The sequence below is a fragment of the Gorilla gorilla genome, chromosome 1 (assembly GCF_029281585.2).
Source record: "Gorilla gorilla gorilla isolate KB3781 chromosome 1, NHGRI_mGorGor1-v2.1_pri, whole genome shotgun sequence".
Lineage (NCBI taxonomy): Eukaryota > Metazoa > Chordata > Mammalia > Primates > Hominidae > Gorilla > Gorilla gorilla.
In genome coordinates, this window is record NC_073224.2 from 24,189,893 (window position 1) to 24,210,841 (window position 20,949).

The 20,949-nt window shown below is 40.4% G+C and overlaps 1 protein-coding gene across 2 annotated transcripts in view; it reads right to left on the minus strand.

Annotated features, from left to right (window-relative positions):
* The window catches only part of B3GALNT2 (beta-1,3-N-acetylgalactosaminyltransferase 2), a 57,792-nt gene that overhangs the window by 4,877 nt on the left and 31,966 nt on the right, over positions 1 to 20,949 (minus strand). For both annotated transcript variants that reach the window (XM_004028631.5, XM_055372603.2), the window contains exons 6-11: positions 18,851 to 18,961; positions 13,666 to 13,744; positions 6,552 to 6,735; positions 3,512 to 3,637; positions 2,096 to 2,255; positions 1,034 to 1,090 (exon numbers count right to left, since the gene is read on the minus strand). In XM_004028631.5, the coding sequence (XP_004028680.2) occupies positions 1,034 to 1,090; positions 2,096 to 2,255; positions 3,512 to 3,637; positions 6,552 to 6,735; positions 13,666 to 13,744; positions 18,851 to 18,961 (717 nt within the window). The remainder of the gene's footprint in view (positions 1 to 1,033; positions 1,091 to 2,095; positions 2,256 to 3,511; positions 3,638 to 6,551; positions 6,736 to 13,665; positions 13,745 to 18,850; positions 18,962 to 20,949) is intronic.

Sequence of the window (20,949 nt, forward strand, 5' to 3'; positions counted from 1 at the left end):
CCCCCGGGTTCATGCCGTTCTCCTGCCTCAGCCTTCTGAGTAGCTGGGACCACAGGCGCCTGCCACTATGCCTGGCTAATTTTTTTTGTATTTTTAGTAGAGATGGGGTTTCACCGTGTTAGCCAGGATGGTCTCGATCTCCTGACCTCATGATCTGCCCGCCTCGGCCTCCCAAAGTGCTGGGATTACAGGCGTGAGCCACCACCCCCAGCCTTCTGTTGTTAAGTTTTAAAGCTGCAAATAATTTCTGATCAAATCTATGGAAACTGAGTTTTTTGTAGGCAGGGGAATGTTGATTTATAACCTTTTGCTTTAAACTCAGAAAAATACTGTATGAGAAATAACCTAGTGGATTATTGTGAATTAAAGCAACAGCATAACTATTATGGTAGAAGATCCTCATTCTTTCTGCCCATGGTGTGATATACATTACAGGTTGAGCATTCCAAATCTGAAAATTTGAAATCCAAAATGCTCCAAAATCCAAAACTTTTTTTTTTTTTTTTTGAGACAGGGTCTCTCTTACTCTGTTGCCCAGGTGGGAGTGCAGTGGTGCATTCACAGCTCACTGCACCCTCGACCTCCCAGGCTCAGGTTGATCCTCCTACCTTAGCCTCCTGAGTAGCTGGGACCACAGGCAGGCGCTGCCATGCCCAGCTAATTTTTTTGTAGTTTTTGTAGAGACGGGGGTTTCATCATGTTGCCCAGGCTGGTCTTGAACTCCTGGGCTCAAGTGATACACCCACCTTGGCCTCCCAAAGTGTTGGGATTACAGGCATGTGCCACTATGCCCAGCCCAAAACTTTTTGAGAGCCAACATGACATTCAAAGGAAATGCTCACTGAAGCATTTCAGATTTTCAGATTTGGAATGTGCAACTTCTAAGTATAATGCAGTTATTCTAAAATCCAAAAAAATCTGAAATCCTAAATACTTCTGGTCCCAGGCATTTTGGATAAGGAACACTCAACCTGTATATAGAAATCCACCTCCTCAACTCTTAAGAACCCTGAGGCCATCCCCAAAGACTTACCTGGTATCTTTCAGGTCCTATGGCAGCCATCCAGATGCCCATGCTTACATCTTCACCCTATACATGGCCCATAAAGTTTAAATGTAAAAATTTTAATGCTATTTTATTTGTAAAGACAAAACCATGGCCACTCCCATCATAAACCACCTTTCTACTTTTTTGCTCTGTTATTATTCTAATATGAAATAGCAAAAATGGGTTCACACAAAGTCAAAGCTAGTGGTCTTTAATATGAAGCACCCCCACCACAAGGTAATAAGATGAAACCGCGAGCAGACGACCCATCCTTCTCATGTACCTTAAGCTTCCAGGAAGCACTTTGGGCTTCCTCCTTAGGAATAAAAATCTTTCTATTCCTCCAGGAACTATACTTTTTTTTTTTTTGAGACAGAGTCTCCGTCGCCCAGGCTGGCATGCTGTGGCGCAATCTCAGCTCACTGCAACCTCCGCCTCCGGGTTCACATGATTCTCCTCCTCAGCCTCCCAAGTAGTTGGGAATACAGGTGTGCGCCCAGCTAATTTTTTGTATTTTTAGTAGAGATAGGGTTTCGCCATGTTGGCCAGGCTGTTTTTGAACTCCTAACCTCACGTGATCTGCCTGCCTTGGCGTCCCAAAGTGCTGCGATTACAGGCATGAGCCACAGTGCCCAGCCTCCAGCGATGACACCTGTAAATACTAGCTGAAAACATAGTAAGTAGGCTCAAAAAAGATTTAGGAATAGAATTTAAAGGCAAGATTTGAGGGATGTAGGGGTGCATCCTTAACCTTTGAGAGGTGATTCCTATACAGAGAATAACATGCTTTTCCCCAAGGTAAGTGGGTTCTGCTTTCCATGATGGAATGCCGAGTGAGATGAAACTTGGTGTGATGAGTGTATACGTAGGTGGGAAATCCTTAATTTTTTTTTTTTATTTTATTTTTTATTATAGAGATGGGGTCTTGCTATGTTACCCAGGCTGGTCTTGAATTCCTGGGCTCCAGTGATCTACCCGCCTTAGCCTCCCAAAGTGTTGTGATTACTGGCGAGAGCCACCACGCCAAGCTAAGAAATTCTTAATTACCTGATAGGTCTTTAACCTCCCTGAGTTGCTTGCCAGCCACTTGACGATGTCCTTGGAGATCACATATCCTGACCCACATGCAAAGGCAGGGTAAGCGGGGCTGGGGTACTCCAACTCCTGCCACTTTCCGGTTCGGTCAACTGCCCAATTCAGTCTGAAACTGAGATGAAAAATAATGTGGCCTCTTGTGTTAGTCTGACACATATCCTGCCACTATTAAAACTTGACTCCTTTATCATCACTACAAAGGAATAAGCTTGTAGAAGTGAGGAAAGAAAATAAGAAAATTTCTTTGTTTTTGAGATGGAGTTTTGCTCTTGTTGCTCCTGTTGCTCAGGCTGGAGGGCAGTGGTGCCATCTCGGCTCACTGCAACCTCTGCCTCCTGGGTTCAAGCAATTCTCCTGCCTCAGCCTCCCGAGTAGCTGGGATTACAGGCGCACACCATCATGACCAGCTAATTTTTTATATTTTTAGTAGAGACAGGGTTTTGCCATGTTGTCCAGGCTGGTCTTGAACTCCTGACTTTGGGTGATCCACCCTCCTCAGCCTCCCAAAGTGCTGGGATTACAGGCGTGAGCCACTGTGCCCTGCCAGAAAAAAATTTTTTTAATCTAAGGAAAGGAATTATCATTTATCCAGTGTTGTTTTAGATAAAAGATTGGTTATGTTAAATTTTCTCAAAGTTGCATTTGTAGAGTTTCTGAATGAAAAGCACTAGAAGATCACCCTGTGTTTTAGTATATATGAAAACAAAAAACCAAATCACTAATCCATATTGTATTCCTGAGGAAGCACAGAAAATGGTTTCAGAGATGTGTCACAAACGTACTCTAACAAAATATACAGTAGCTTCTAATGTGAATACCATTTATTTCTTTGGCGTAAGAATAAAAGCCATATTGTTTTCCCTCCTTTACTACATTAGCCTGAGGCTTTTCATTTAAAAAATAATTTCCTCCAATTGTACAGTAATATAAAATTTACTATTACTATTAAGACAGGGTCTCCCTCTGTTGCCCAGGCTGGAGTGCAGTTGCAAAATCATAGCTCATTGTAGCCTCCAACTCCTGGGCTCAAGCAGTCTCCCTGCCTCAGCCTCTCAAGTAGCTAAGGGCTACAGGCTCACATCACCTTTTTTATTTTTTGTAAGGACAGGGTCTTGCAACGTTGCCCAGGCTAGTTTTGAACTCTTGGCCTCAAAGGATCCTCCCACCTCAGCCTTCCCAAAACTCTGGGATGACAGATGTGAGCCAGCATGACTGACCTAGAGTAATGAAATATATATTAACCCAGGAGTCTAGTACGAAATTGTATATCTCAACCACATTTTCAAAAAAAAAAAGGATATTTTATGCTTTATTAATTACATTTGATCAGGTACACGAATGCCAATGGGCTAAGAATGGTTAACTTACTTTCCCCACCAAAAATTAGGCCCATCCAGATTCTTTTGGACAATCCTATTAAATACAGCTTCGAGGTCTATGTAACAGTCATCATCTGTCTTCAGCAACAAATTGAAGCTCGTTGTTTCCACAGTCCTGTTGACACAAAAGGGATAAGAAAGTCAGTGCAACCAAACAAGGAAACAAACACCAATGCAGTGGCGTCACTAACACTTTCATTCAAAACTGTACCTGTCATTATCTAAATTTCTTATTCCTCAAATGTTGAGAACATTTGCTCTAACAAAATTTTGCTGCTATCAACTAAGGCCATCACTTGGTCTTTACTAAATGGCATAACACAGAGAAGTACTAACCTGATTTTAAAAGGCAAAGAAAGAGCATGATGAAGGAAAATATCTGGCTTAAATGGAACATACGTTCAAACAAATGCTTCTTAGGCATCATTCAACTCCTGCTGCCAAATCTATTAAACACCTGAACCTTGCCCTGTGTGTTCTTAATAACAAAGGCCCAGCATAATGAATTAGGTGTTACATCTGGGCCTCTCACACAGAACACTATTGTACAAGATGCATCCGATGCTACTATTTATATTACACTCAAAATATTTTATGGCTTAAAAAAACCTGACTTATTACATTGAAACATATTTTCCCTTGGAAACAACTTCCAGCAATTAAACCATTATAAATGACCTTCTGGAAAGCAAAGGAGAGTGACTTCATTATCTAGATGTAAAATATATAATCATGACTAAAGACAAAATTGACTCCTTCATTTCACATTGACAGTCCCTGTACAGCTGTTTAAAAATGCAGTTTTGCTAGGGGGCCAGTCATATGTCGGAAATCTCAATAAAATAAATTTAGAATGTCATTAGGTCCAAGAATGGTGAATTTAACAATAATGGGTCCACACCAAATAGCATCACCCCATGTTCCTAAAGTTTATTTCCAATTAACAGCAGAAGGCATACATAATATTTGCTAATTAGAAATTTCATGATAAAGAATATTTAGGTCACTGATAACTGAAATAATGAGGAAGAAATAATGAAAACTCATTTGTAGTGTGGAGATGGGTGATGCCAGCTATGGGGACGCAGGTCCCAGATCAGAGTCCTGTTGAAGGTTACTGCAGCGATCCAGGGAGAGAAGGTGGCAGCCAACAATAGCGGCAGCGGAGACTAAGGGAGAGGCTAAGATACTTCCACGCCTAGGAAATATCTTGCTCTAAAGAGTATCTGGGACTGACTCTTAGTCCTGACTTCCCACCCTCGGGACCTCCATGCCCATTCCTCATCTCAGCCTTACCTACAATTGCAACTCTCATTTGCGGCCCCAAATTAAAAGGAGGTTCTTTTTCTTACTACAGCTGCCTAAACTTAACCTAGTATTCGACACATCCAGATTTCCAACCCTCATTTACCTCTGCTCTCTACTCACAGGATGAGTCCCAAATTATATTAATTTGCCCCAGCAGGCCAGGTGTGGTGGCTCACGCCTATAATCCCAGCACTTTGGGAGGCCAAGGCAGGAAGACTGCTTGAGACCTCATTTCTATTAACAAATAAATAAATAAATAAATAATTTGCCCCAGCTAAGAAACATTACCTTCCATAAACCAATTAGACCATCTACCCCTCAGGACCAGGGAACTGTATCCGTAAAGTACTGTTCTTGGTAACTTCCCACTCTGCCTAGGGCAACAGAGAAGAAAAGAAAGAGACAGACCCTGGGCCTCACCAAGGAACAGAAGAAGGTTTTTAAAAATAAAAGTGAAAAAAATAAAAAGTGAATACCCTTTATAGGTTTGGCCTAATCAGAGATAGGTTTGAAAGTTTTGGATCCATGGTCAGGACAGACAGTACCAGGAAACTCAACATAAAATTTTGAGATCCTAGAGTAACTAATAATTCTAATAACTATACATGTTAAGATTATATAGATATATAATATGTATGTTACTATTATTATATATTGTTGCTGTTATTCTTGTTATAAAAGTAGGAATTAAAAGTAAGTTCCAAGAAACACTGGAGGGTCTGGGAAATTATAAATATGATAGATTCTGGGAGTTGTGGAATTTCAGTAAGCCAGCTATGTAAGAGTTTTAGAATCAGGGAGGTAGTTTTTAAACGGATGGAGTAGAGACTGGAAGTATAAGGTTGATATTCAGTAGAAGAGAATGCCTATCAGTAACCTAAATGTGAGTGACTATAACTGGGGAATCTGGGTAGGTGGGTATAAATACAACTAAAAATGGACCATTCCCAAACTCACTGATTTTTATCTAATGCTGGCTTGAGACAACCGAGGCAAGCAGAAATGACTCAAAATGAATCAACTTTTTTTTTTTTTTTTTTTTTTTGAGACGGAGTCTCACTCTGCTGCCCAGGCTGGAGTGCAGTGGTGTGATCTTGGCTCACTGCAACCTCCGCCTTCTGGGTTCAAGTGATTTTCATGCCTCAGCCCCCCTGAGTGGCTGGCATTATAGGCGCTCGCCACCACACTTGGCTAATTTTTGTATTTTTAGTAGAAACAGGGTTTCACCATGTTGGCCAGGCTGGTCTCAGACTCCAGATCTCAAGTGATCTGCCTGCCTTGGCTTCCCAAAGTGCTGCCGGCAGGCATAAGCCACCAGCCAATTTTTGCCGTGTTTTTGATAGGTTAATATCACATTGTGGATCTTTATCAAAATAAAGTGGCAGCATCTTAGAAGCTCAGTTTTCGCAAGGAACTGGGATACAACAGGTCATATCCCAGGTGCTCAGTGGCCTTAGGTTTGTTTTTATTTGTTGAAATCTCAGTGGTTTGAAGTTGATAAATTGTCTCGATAGCAAAAGAACAATAAGGCACAGTGTCATGTGCCTGTAATCTTACCTACTCAGGAGGCTAAGGCAGGAGGTTTGCTTGCACTCAGGAGTTCAAGACCAGTCTAGGAAACCCCTAGTAAGGGGTTTCCTTACAGCCTAGTAAGACCCCATCTCAAAAAAAAAAACTAACAATAAAACAAGTTCTAGCTACCCAACATTTTTACAACCTACCATCTATAGAAGTTCAATAATTTTGCAGGAACATTACGATAAGTGTCGACAACATCCACAAAAACAATATCATCATAGATGCTGCTTTCCTCCTTCAGTAAGGCATCTTCCTCATGGAGATTCCTTATATGATCAATAAGTCTTTGAGGGCGAGAATGAAGGTTGTGTAAGAGAGTATCACCTTCTAAAAAGGAAAAGTTGAGAGTTGGAGAAAAATGCTATTGTAAAGTCACCATTCAGAACTGATGATGTACACTAAAGTTCTTTTCCCAAGGTAACCCAACAGAAACACATGCAGTTGTTTGGAACTTTAGGTAGAAAAATGGGAACTCTCATACACTGCCAGTAGGATTAAGTGGATGCTCCCACTCTGGAAAGCAATTTGGCAATATCTATTTAGGCTGAAAATGTGTACACCTTATGGTTCAGTTGAGGCCACTTGTAGATATATCCCTACTAACATTATTTCACATGAGGATATTAATTACAGCATTGTTTGTAATTGTGGAAGAAAAATGGGACCAACCTAAATGTCCACTGAGAGAAAAAAAAAAAAAAAAAAACAGCCAAGTTGTGGTATATTCACATAATGAAATATAGCAGTTAAAAAAATTACCCTGATCTTGCATGTTAAAAGGATTGGGATGAAAAAATAAAGTTGAGTGAAAATTGCCAAGTGATAAATACAATATGACACCACAGATATCAATTATCAAACACTCAAAACTATGTTATTTAAAGACATGATCAGGCGTGGTGACTTATGCCTGTAATCCCAGCACTCCGTGAGGCCGAGGGAGGAGAATCGCTTAAGCCCAGGAGTTTGAGATCACTCTAGATTATATAGGGAGACCCCATCTCTAAATAAAATTTAAAAATTAGCCAGGCGTAGTGGTGCATGCCTCTGGTCCCAGCTTCTTGGGAGGCCAAGGCAGGAGGATCTCTGGAGCCCAGGAGTTCAAGGCTGCAGTGAGCTATGATTACACCACTGAACTCCATCCAGCCTAGGCAACATAGCGAGACCCTGTCTCAAATAAATAAATAAATAAATAAAGAGACGTAAATATGTTCAAAGTAGAAAAATAAGAATGGGAAGGGTACACATGAATTTTAGGAAAGTGGCATCCCCTTTGAGGAGAGGGAAGAGGAATACATCTAGGGAGAACCACAAGGAAAAGGTTTCAACTGTACCTACAATGTTTTCTTTTTCTTTTCTTTTTTTTTTTTTTTTTGAGACAGAGTCTCACTCTGTTGCCCAGGCTGGAGTGCAATGGCATGATCTCGGCTCACTGCAACCTCCACCTCCCAGATTCAAGTGATTCTTCTGCCTCAGCCTCCTGAGTAGCTGGGATTACAGGCGTTTGCTACCACGCCCGGCTAATTTTTGTATTTTTAGTAGAGATGGAGTTTCACCATGTTGGCCAGCTAGTCTCGAACTCCTGACCTCAAATGATCCACCTGCCTCAGCCTCCCAAAGTGCTGGGATTACAGGCGTGAGCCACTGCACCAGGCATATAATGTTTTCTTTCTTTTTTCTCTCTCTTTCTCTTTCTTTTTTGTTTTTGAGACACAGTCTCACTCTGTTGCACAGACTGGAGTACAGTGGCACGATCTCAGCTCACTGTAATCTCCGCCTCCTGGGTTCAAGCATTCTCCTGTCTCAGCCTCCCTCATGAGTAGCTGGGATTACAGGCACCTGCCACCGTGCCCAGCTAATTGTTTGTATTTTTACAAACAATTGTAAAAATTGTTTGTGACAAGAGGCAGGGTTTTGCCATGTTGGCCAGGCTGGTCTTGAACTCCTAACCTCACGTGATCCACCTGCCTCAGCCTCCCAAAGTGCTAAGATTACAGGCATGAGCGACCGTGCCTGGCCATGTTTTATTTAAAAAAAAAAAAAAAAATCAGAAATGAATAAGAAAAAATGTAAATAAAAAATTGTTAATTCTGAGCACTGGGTACCTGGGTGTTTCTGTACTATTTCTGGTGTATTTATGATAATTTCCTTTTTTTTTTTGAGACAGGGTCTTGTTCTATCACCCGGGCTAGAATGCAGTGGTGTAATTATAGCTTACTGCAGCCTCAACTTCCTGGGCTCAAGTGATCCTCCCACCTCAGCTTCCCAAGTAGCTGGTACTCCCGGCACCTGTCACCATACCCAGGAAATTTTTAAGTTTTTTGTAGAGATGGGGTCTCGCTATGTTGTCCAGGCTGGTCTCTAAATCCTGGGCTCAAGAGATCCTCTTGCCTCCCAAGTTTCTGGGAGCCTCCCAAAGTTCTGGGATTACAGGCGAGAGCCACTATGCCTAGCCATGATATTTCATAATAAAAATGATTACTAATGTGCTTAAAAGACAATTTATTTGCCACTTCACAAGTTAATGAGTCACTTGTCACGTGTGCAGGGACTGTCCCCAGATCCTACTGATTTAAGGCAATTCTTTCGCTGTGGCAGGAGACGTCAGGATTTTCTAAAAATGTCTCAATCAAATTAAAGAAAAATTTTGAAAAATACAAAGAAAGTGAGCTGCTCAGGGTGGCAAAGGAAATGAAATACAATTTAGCACTGCACTCTTTGTCACTGCAAATGGAAAGGATGAGGTGGGAAGCTGAAGGCCTATATCTGACTTCTGCCTCTCATGACTTGTGAGATACTGGACAAATTCTGTTGTCTCTAGACCACAGCAGTCTCACCTGTAGAAAATGGTGCTGGATTCAATCAGTGATTCTTGGGAATGCTTGCTGAAATGCAGATTCCTGGGCCCCAAGCCTAAAGATTCAGTAGGTCTGGGGTGGAGCCCAGGAATCTATTTTTTTTCCTTCTGCGCCTGCTCCCAGGAATCTATATTTTTAATGGCCACTGCTGCAACCCTGATGCAGGTAGACAGAACACAGACCAGCCTTTGAGAAACACAGGGGTAGATGACCTCCTGTTTTTTTTTTTTTTTTTTTTTTTTTTTTGAGATGGAGTCTCACTCTGTCACCCAGGCTGGAGTGCAGTAGCGCTAGCTCGGCTCACTGCAACCTCTGCCTCCCAGGTTCAAGCGATTCTCCTACCTGAGCCTCCCAAGTAGCTAGGATTACAGGTGTGCGCCACCATGCCTAGCTAATTTTTGTATTTTTAGTAGAGATGGGGTTTCACCATGTTGGTCAGGCTGGTCTCGAACTCCTGACCTCGTGATCCACCTGCCTTGGCCTCCCAAAGTGCTGGGATTACAGGCATGAGCTACTGCACCTGGCCTGACCTCCTGTTTAGACTGACAATTTTTGGACTTTACGATAATGTAAAAACAATATGTGTTCACCAGAAACCATGCTTTGAGTACCTATGCAACCATTCTGTTTCTCATGTGACTACAGTCTTGTGAGATGTTCAACCTTTATTATGGAATAGGCTTTGTGTTAGATTATTTTGCCCAACTGTGGGTTAATGTAAGTGTCCTGAGAAAGTTTAAGGTAGGTGAGGCTAAGCTATAACATTCGGCAGGCTAAGTGTATGAAATGCATTTTCAACATACATTGTTAACTTAAGATGGGTTCAACAGGATGTAACATTGTAAGTCAAGGAGGATCTGTATAATTTAACACTTGATGGAAAGTGAAAGTGTTATAAAATTGTAACAGGAAAATGGCTTGTAACAACAGGAGTGCAGAAATTAAATACAAGCCTTTTAGACTAGTAACACATTTTGTTTCACTGCATGTATCTGAAAAATATGAGCATAAATTAATATGTCAGGAAAATGAAAGGATGTCTGCTTTTGCCACTTCTATTCAACATACATGTTCTAGCCAGGACAATCAGATAAAAAAGGCATCCAGATTGAAAAGGAAGAAGCAAAACTATCTCTTCTTACAGATGAAATGACCTTGCATGTAGAAAATCATAAGGTCTAACTTTAAAATGATTAAGTAATAAATACATGGATCTGTTCAGCAATGTTGCAGCACACAGATCAATCACAAAAACCATCTGTATGTCTATATACTCGCAATGAACAATCTTGAAATCAAATTAGAAAAACAATTCCACTTACAACAGCATCAAAAAGATAACATAAGTATTTAATAATTTAACAAAAGAAGTGCAAGACTTTTATACTGAAAAATCAAACATCACTGAAGGAAATTTAATAAGACATGGATGTTCAAAGACTTAATACTGTTAACACGGCAATACTCCCCAGGTTGATCCACAGATAGAATGCAATCCCTGATGGGAATGTGAACTAGTACAACCACTATGGAAAGCAGTGTGGAGATTCCTTGAAGAACTAAAGGTAGATCTACCATTTGATCCAGCAATCCCATTAGGAAAGTAAGTCATTATATGAAAAAGATACTTGCACATGCATGTTTATAGCAGCACAATTTGCAACTGCAAAAATATGGAACCAGCCCAAATGCCCATCAATCAATGAGTAAAGAAAATGTGGTATATATATATATACCATGGAGTACTACTCAGCCATAAAAAGAAACAAAATAATGGCATTCACAGCACCTGCGTGCAGCTGGAGGCCATTATTCTAAGTAAAGTAACTCAGGAATGGAAATCCAAACATTGTATGTTCTCACTCATAAGTGGGAGCTAAACTATGAGGATGCAAAGGCATAAGAATGATACAATGGACTTTGGGGACTCGGTGGGGACAGGGTGGGAGGGGGGTAGGAATAAGACTACACACTGGTTACAGTGTACACTGCTTGGGTGATGGGTGCACCAAAATCTCAGAAATCACCGCTAAAGAACTTATTCATGTAATCAAACACCACCTGCTCCCCCAAAACCGATTGAAATTAAATATATATTTATTCATATCTATATGAATATATATATGCATATATCTATATGAATATATATGCATATATCTATATATGCATATATATATATATATATGCAATCCCTTAAAACATTCCAGCTAGGTTTTCTTTTTTTTTGCACAAATTGACAAGCTGATCATAAAATTCATATGGAAGTGCAAGAGACCCAGAATAGCCAATCAAGCTTGAAAAAGAACAAGGTTGGAGGATTCACATTTCCTAATTTCTTTTTTTTTTTTTTTTGAGACGGAGTCTTGCTGTCACCCAGGATGAAATGCAGTGGCAATCTCAGCTCACTGCAACCTCTGCCTCCCACGTTCAAGCGATTCTTCTGCCTCAGCCTCTGGAGTAGCTAGGATTACAGGCGCCCGACACCATGCCTGGCTAATTTTTTTGTATTTTTAGTAGAGACAGGGTTTCACCATGTTGGTCAGGCTGGTCTCGAACTCCTGACCTCATGATCCACCTGCCTCGGGCTCCCAAAGTGCTGGGATTACAGGAGTGAGCCACCGTGCCCAGCCTCCCAATTTCAAATCTTACTAAAAAGCTACATAATCAAGACAGTGTAGTACTGGTTAAAGACGCAGACACATAGATCAATGGAATAGAATTGAGAGTCCTGAAATAAATCCTTACATCTACAGTCATTGATTTTCAACAAATGGGTGCTGGGACAACTGGATATCCACATGCAAAAGAATGAAGTTAAACCTCTATTTCATGCCATATATGAAAATGAACATGGATCCAAGACCTACGTATAAGTACTAAAACTATAAAACTCTTGGAACTGTAAAACAAAGGCACAGATCTTTGTGACCTCACATTAGACAATGGTTCCTTACATATGACAGCAAAAACGTGACAAAATTGGACTTCATCAAAATTTACAACTTTTATGTGTTAAAGGGCACCATTTGCAAAGCATGTATCTGATAAGGGACTTGTATCCAGCATATATAAAGAACTCTTACAATTCAACAACAACAAAATAATTTTATAAATGGGCAAAGGATCTGAATAGATATTTCTCTAAAGATATACAAATGACTCTCTCCCCTCCTTTCCTCCCTTCTTCCCTCCACCCCTCCCTCCCTCACCACCTTCTCCCTCTCTCCACTCCTTCCTCCCTCACTTCCTCCCTCCTCCTCCCTCCCTCACTTCCCACATCTAGTTCACATACCATAATAATTCACCCTGTTAACAGTGTGCAGCCTCAGCAATATGACAAAACCCTGTTTCTACAAAATATATAATAATTAGCTGGGCATGGTGGCATGCATTTGTAGTCCCAGCTATTCGGGAGGCTGAAATGGGAAGTTCACTTGAGCCCGGGGAGGTCAAGGCTACAGTGAGCTGTGATCATGCCACTGCACTCCAGCCTGGGCAACAGAGTGAGGCCTCGTCTCAGACAAAAAGAAAAACAACGAAACAAAAAAGGAAGATATACAAATGGCCAATAAGCACATGAAGAAAATGCTCAACATCATTAGTTATTATGGAAATACGAATAAAAATCACAATGAAATAACAATTTACACCCACTAGGATTGGTGTATTTTAAAAGACAGACAATTTAGTAAGTGTTGACAAGAATATGGAGAAACTAGAATCCTCATATACTGACTATGGAAATGTAAAGTGGGCTGCTGCTTTAGAAAACAACCTGGCAGTGCCTCAAGTGATTAAACACACAATTATATGACCCAGGTCTTCTACTCCTAGACATTTAAGAGAAATGGAAATATATGACCACACAAAAACTTGTACCTACATGTTTACTACAGAATTATTCATATTCAAAAAGTAGAAGCAATCTAAATGTCCATCCATTAATGAATGAATAAAATAGGGTATATCGATGCAATAGAATATTATATGATCATAAAAAAGAAGTACTGATACATACAAAATGGACGGACCTGGAAAACATGTTACAGCAAAGAAACTGACACACAGAGTACGTACTGTACATTTCCATTTATGTGAAATGTTCAAAACAGGCAAATCCATAGAGAAAGAAAGTGCATCAGTAGTTGTTAGGGGGTGGGGGGTTGGGGAGGTAAGAATGAGGAGTAACTGCTAATAGGTGTGGGGTTTCCTTTTGGGAGGTGGAGCCGGTTGTAGAACGCTAAGAATACACTAAAACCACTCAACCACTTTAAAAGGGTGAATTTTATCTGAATAAAGTTTTTTAAAAGACAAAAAAAAAAAAATCCTTTTCTCTCAAGTATAAAGATTAAGTGTAAGAGATTCAGTGTACTTTTCAAGTTTCAACTAGCAAACTTACCCTGAATAGTATATATAAAACCACCTGCAACTCCCTCCACACCTTCCAAGAATTCATGAGGCAATGCACCCTCCCCAGCCTGAAAGGAATAAGAATGCACTCAGTGATTCATTACTAAAAATACATTGATCACATTTTAAAGTCGATTTGACAAAAATCATAATATGACTCCACTTGCAGCAGATAATGCATCTAAGATGCTGGTGCACTGGAGGCATATAATATCAGGATGACATACGGTATTCTACTATTTTTGTTATCTAATTACAATACTAAAGATAAGATATACCCAACATTCCATAAGGTGTTCAGAATTGCAACTTACATAGAATCATGTTTATGTACTTGCTACTCTAGTAGTCCAAAAAGCAATTGATTTTACATCCCAACCCCACCACTTAAAAAAATATGTATTACGACCTTTGATTTTTTGGAAACTAAAAATTCTCATGAGTTCAAATACATCTTGGCATGCTTTAAAGTTAAGAGACCATGCAGAGAAAGGCTCAAAATCAACAGTCTGTCCCAAATATTCAAATTGAACTCTACTGTATATTAAGAAAATTTTTTTTTTAATTTTTAATTTTTCTTTTTTTTTTCAAATAAGAGATAGCATTTCACCATATTGGTCAGGCTGGTCTCGAACTCCTGACCTCAGGTGATCCGCCTGCCTCAGCCTCCCACAGTGCTGGGATTACAGGCGTGAGCCACCACACCCGGCCTAATTTCATTTTACAGACAGGGTTTCACTCTGATGCTCAGGCTGAGTGCAGTGGTGCAATGATATCTCATTCTAGCCTTGAACATACAATCTTCCCATCTCAGCCTTACAAGCAGCTGGCACTACAGGTGTGCACCACCATGCCCAGCTAATATTTATAAATTTTTTGTAGAGAAGAGGTCTCACTGTGTTGCCCAGGCTGGTCTTGAACTCCTGGGCTCAAGCGATCCTCCCGCCTCGGTCTCCCAAAGTGCTGGGATTACAGGTGTGGGCCACTGTGCCCAGCCTGTTGATGTTGTTGAAGGTGCTTAAGCCTATTGTGCCAGCAGCCAATGATAGTCCTTTCTACTTCTTAGAATGGAGAATCTTTTATTATTAAAGAGTTATCTCTCTTCAAAAGTTACCCAATGGCCTTACTCAGAGTGAGCTGTTTTACTTCTGTATACAGTAAACCACTATGGTACGTCTGCCAGAGTATTGTCTGGCTGTTGTGGACTAGATCAGACAGTTAAGAGTCCATATTCAGTGTATTTACAGTATTTTTTCTACACCTTCATTTAATCAAGAGAGCTACTGCTTGGCTATTCTTAAACAGATCTTTTCAGAGTTGTACTGTACAAAGCAATGTTTTAAGGCCAGTAGAACAAGTAATCTGAGGTCACTGTAGTAACTTGTCATTTAATTTAAAATATAGGCTCGCGCCTGTAATCCCAGCACTTTGGGAGGCGGAGGTGGGCGGATCACGAGGACAAGACATCAAGACCATCCTAGCTAATACGGTGAAACCCTGTCTCTACTAAAAATACAGAAAAATTAGCTAGGCATGGTGGTGTGTGCCTATAATCCCAGCTACTCTGGAGGCTGAGGCAGGAGTATCACTTGAACCTGGGAGAAGGAGATTGCAGTGAGCCAAGATTGTGCCACTGTACTCCAGCCTGGGTGACAGAGTGAGACTCCATCTCAAAAAAATAAATACAATAAAATAAAATAAAAGTTCGTAGCCAAATGTGAAAATTACTAAAGGTGCATGCTATAGATTCCAACGTTGTAGTTCCATAAAAGACTGTATATGCTTTATTTGTTATTTACTTATTTACTTTTTTTTTTTTTTTTTTGAGACGAAGTCTTGCTCTTGTCCCCCAGGCTGGAGTGCGATGGCGTGATTTCGGCTCACTGCAACGTCTGCCTCGGGGGTTCAAGCGATTCTCTTGCCTCAGCCTCTCGAGTAGCTGACAGTCGCCTGCCAGCACACCTGGCTAATTTTTGTATTTTTAGTAGAGACGGGGTTTCACCATGTTGGCCAGGCTGGTCTCGAACTCCTGACCTCAGGTGATCCGCCTGTCTCGGCCTCCTAAAGTGCTGCGATTACAGGTGTGAGCCACCGCGCCCGGCCTACTTATTTACTTTTTTGAGACGGAGTTTCACTCTTGTCACCCAGGCTGGAGTGCAATGGCGTGATCTTGGCACACTGCAACCTCTGCCTCCCGGGTTCAAGTGATTCTCCTTTCTCAGCCTCTTGAGTAGCTGGGATTACAGGCATTAGCCACCACGCCTGGCTAATTTTTATATTTTTAGTAGAGACGGGGTTTCACCATGTTGGTCAGGCTGGTCTCGAACTCCTGACTTCAGGTGATCTGCCCAACTCAGCCTCCCAAAATGCAGGGATTACAGGCGTGAGCCACAGCACCCAGCCTATGCTTTATTTTTTATTGTATATTTCTATATTGTTTTGGCTTTAGAACTCAATAGTAATTTGTTTATTAACTTCTCTCTAAAAGGTCGCAACTTGGCTTTTTGCCTTTAAAATTTTTCTGACATCACTTGCTGGCAAGGGAATAAAGCTTAGTGAAAACTCTCAGCTGTACGCATTTGTGATGAAAATCTTAATTTGTACCTGGGGTTTCTTAGCGTAGGCTTTAAAAAGTGACCTGGTTTTGTTTTTTTAGGTTAACTGTATGTTTAAGCTATCTTTAGCCCTCTATAATAATTTTTACTCCCAAAGCAGATCATTTGAGTCTTTACATTTGAACCTAGTTCTCAACTCAGAAACCTACCTTTTTTTTTTTTTTTGCGATGGAGTCTCGCTCTGTAGCCAGGCTGGAGTGCAATGGCGCGATCTTGGCTCACTGCAACCTCCACCTCCTGGGTTCAAGCAATTCTGCCTCAGCCTTCCGAGTAGCTGGGACTACAGGCACCCACCACCACGGCCAGCTAATTTTTGTATTTTTAGTAGAGATGGGGTTTCACCATGTTGGCCAGGCTGGTCTTGATCTCTTGACCTCGTGATCCTCCCACCTCAGCCTCCCAAAGTGCTGGGATTACAGGCGTGAGCCACCACGCCCGGCCAACTTATTTCTTTTAGTGTAACCAATATTATAGAATTTCGGCATATGCTGGGTATTTTAAAGTTTCATAAATAGAAAAGGAGGCAAAATAAGGAAAGAAAAATATCATAATTCCATAAAACTTTCTATTTTCAGTAAAAAATTTTTCATGACTTAAAATGAACTTTAGTAAACAAGTGGTGTGTGTGTTTACTAAAGTAAACACCATCTTTATTGTCCTCCATTTACTTTATGAAATTTACCTGTCATAATAAATCCTAAATCCTAAACATGAATGAAATCCTAAACATGGCCTACAAATCTAAATGTATAACTACACATGAATCTATGGGTCTATTTGTTTAATGTCTTTCTTCCTCACTGGACTGTAAGTTCCACTGTGGGCCACTAGTATGTCTATTTTACCCTGCCATTGTTTCTGCCTTACCACAGGTATGCAGGAAATGTTTTTTGAATGAGTAATAACGTGTCATATATTCATTTCAACTCAGAAATTAATCCATGTAAATGAGGTTAATATTCATTCACTAAGCTTGTGAATTTAAATGCCAAGTACGTTCCTAATCATTGGACAGGAGATCGAGGAGAATAAAAGATTGTCTATGATTCCACCGTACAGACCATTTGTTTACTAAAGTTCATTTTAAGTCTTCATATACCTGCTTTATTGACCTACATTTACTTTGAGAAATTCACCTGTCAAACTGTTTTAAATTTAAAGCAAAGCCGAATGAGAAATATGAGAGTCAGAAATCCCAGAGTTGCTTCAGCAAAATAAATGAAAGTACTCAATCTTATTTTCTATTTTTTTTTGTTTTGTTTTGAGATGGAGTCTCGCTCTGTTGCCCAGGTTGGAGTGCAGTGGCGTGATCCTGGCTCACTGCAACCTCCACCTCTGGGGTTCAAGCAATCCTCCCACCTCAGCCTCCCAAGTAGCTAGGATTACAGGCATGCACCACCAGGCCCTGCTAATTTTTTTTTTTTTTTGGATTTTTAGTAGAGACGGGGTTTCACCATGTTGGCCAGGCTGGTCTTGACCTCCTGACCTCCAGTGGTCCACCCACCTTAGCCTCCCAAAGTGCTCGGTTTACAGGCATAAGCCAGCACACTCTGCCTTATTTTCCAATATTTTTATCTATGGTAGTTTGTCTCAAAAAAAAACAAAAAAAAAAACAAAAAAAACAGAGTCTCACTCTGCCACCCAGGCTGGAGTGCAGTGGTGTGATCTCAGCTCACTGGAACTTCTGCCTCCTAGGTTCAAGCAATTCTCATGCCTCAGCCACCTGAGTAGCTGGGATTCCAGGCATGCGCCACCATGCCTGGCTAAGTTTTTGTATTTTTAGTACAGATGGGGTCTTGCTATGTTGCCCAGGCTGGTGTTAAACTCCTGGCCTCAAGTGATCCACCTGCCTCAGCCTCCTAAAGTTCTGGGATTATTGGCATGAGCCACCGCACCTGGCTAATTGTAGTATTTTAACTGAGATTTCATTTTCAAGGTGAGATAGTAAATATTCTGAATACTACTGAGCAAGTGTTCTTAAAGAATGCTAACTTAAAAATTACTGAGAAATAGGCCAGGTGCAGTGGCTCATGCCTGTAATACAGCACTTTGGGAAGCATAGGTGGGTGGATCACTTGAGCCCAGAAGTTTGCAACCCGCCTAGGCAACATGGTGAAACCCCATCTCTACAAAAAACACAAAAAGTTAGCTGGGTGTAGTGGTGCGCACCTGTAGTCCCAGCTACGTGGGAGGATTGTTTAAGCCAGGAGGTGGAGGCTGCAGTGAGCTCTGATCGTGCTACTGCACCCCAGCCTGGGCAACAAAGTGAGACCCTCTCAAAAAAAAAAAAAAAAAAAAAAGAGAGAAATAAAATATTGCATTTTAAAAATGCATCAATCTTAAAGCAAAACTGTAAACTCACTAATGCTGGAGTTACAGGATCATATTTGAGTTTTTGCCTTCACTATGAAGACAACAACATTTGCTACTGTATGTGTTGTAAAACACACAAGAATCATTGCTCCATGCTGCCTGGGCTCTAAGGTAAATTTTAGAACAATTTTATATATTAAAAAGAAGCTAAAATACGCAATTAAACCTTAAAAAAAAAAGACTTACTGTAATGACTCTGAGAACTCCCCCTCCATCATTCACTGTTACTTTGTGGAGATTTCTTGACACAAGGCCGTGGAGGTCTTGGCTCTCCCACACGATTGTACCTTCAAAGCTCTTTTGTAGAAAGATGAATAGTGAGTCAATTTCCTTATTGCTGTCATTTAGGTTTTAAGTATGCTTTCAGGCAAGATTTTTAGAGAAAATTTTTCCCAAAACATATCATTTAAAATTTTCACCCCATAACTCTGACATACCACTGTTAGCGTTTGGTGTGTATCCTTGACCGTTTTTTCCATGCACATATAAAAAACCAATTACAAAGAGTATATAGACAATTCTGCATACTGCTGTTTGCCATTTCCCATTGTATCAAAAGATTTCCTTATGTTGTTGCAGCTGTCACAGCCATTCTTCCTCATGTGTGTATAACATCCCAATGAGCAGATACATCCTGATTTACTCATTTTCCCCTACTGTTAGACATTTGGTTGCTACTAAATGTCTACTAAAATATCTACTAAGTATCTACTAAAATAATGTAGGCATGTTTTGGTGTACATGTTTATTTACTCCTAACAATTTGTTTTTTACTTAAATTCCCAGAGGTGAAATTACTGGGACAAGAAAGAGATATTTTTTATGGATTTTGGTATACACCGCCAACTGCTTTTTGAAAGCAACTTTTACTAATTTATAGGGTTATCAGCAATGTATGAGAATGACAACTGCACTGTATTCTCCCTGGTATGGGATACTAGTAAAAAAAAGTTTAACCTAATATACTAGATTTTTACAAAATGATTCCTCATTTAGTCGGATTTATTTTTCATTTTTTGACACAGAGCCTCGCTCTGCCACCCAGGCTGGAGTGCAATGGTGCGATCATGGCTCACTGCAACCTTCACTCTCCAGGTTTAAGCGATTCTCTTGCTTCAGCCTCCAGCGTAGCTGGGATTACAGGCGCTCACTATCACGCCCGGTTAATTTTTGGATATTTAGTAGAGACGGGGTTTCGCCATGTTGGCCAGGCTGGTCTGGAACTCCTGACCTCAAGTGATCTGCCCGCCTTGGCCTCCCAAAGTGCTGGGATTACAGGCATGAGGCACGGCACCCTGCCTGAATTTACAAAAAAAAAAAAAAAAGATTGGCTTAGTTGGATTTCTGATTCCTAGTGATGTTTATGAATTGCATGTTCTCTTCTGAGGACTGCCTTATCATGCTGCTTTGCCATCTGCCCTCTGAGTTTTCTATTTTTCTTGTTCATCTATGCAAGCTTTTAATAAAGTAATTATCTTAATCCTGTGCACATTTTATATGCTAAAATAGTTTTTCATTTGCTACTTAATGCTATTTTTGAAATTCAGAAGTCCATAAATTTCACCTTGGCAAATCTGACAAAATTTTCCTTTGTGATTATTACTATTAAATTCTGAGCTTAGAGAGCTATGCCCCCCTGTCCCAAGGTCTGATATATATATTGAAATCTTAATGTCTTCTAATTTCTCCATGATCCCATTTTTAATTCTGTGCACAGCTGGCTCCTTAGTCCTGCTCAGGTCTCAGCTCCACTACCTTCTCCTCCGAGAGGCTTTCTCCAGATGTCCTCCAGAAGGCTCCGACTCCCAACTTCTCTCTATCACATCAACCTGTTTTATCTTCTTAATACAATTTATCACTCTGATATTTCTTATTTATTTTATTATTAAACTAACTGCCTCTACTAGAAGACAAACACCTTGAGAACAGGAAGGAGCTTGCCTGATCAACCACTGCATCCCCAGCATCGAGCCTGGCCTGACATGACTGACAACTCAAAATGTTTGCTGAATAAATAATGTTGAACTAAAAATCAACCAGAATTGACTACAGTATAGAGGATTAAATGAAAGATATAGCTCTAATACTCTAAAAACTTTCATGTTAAAATGAAGAGATAAAGTACTTTACAATAATGTCTCATTTTAGCCAGCAGTATAGGGAAACCATACAAAATTCAATTTGTCTGATAAGCTAGGTCAGTGGTTTATAAACATTTTTTTCCCTCTGTACAGAGTGATATAAACTTTTTCTTTTTTTTAATTTTTATTTTTTTGAGACGGAGT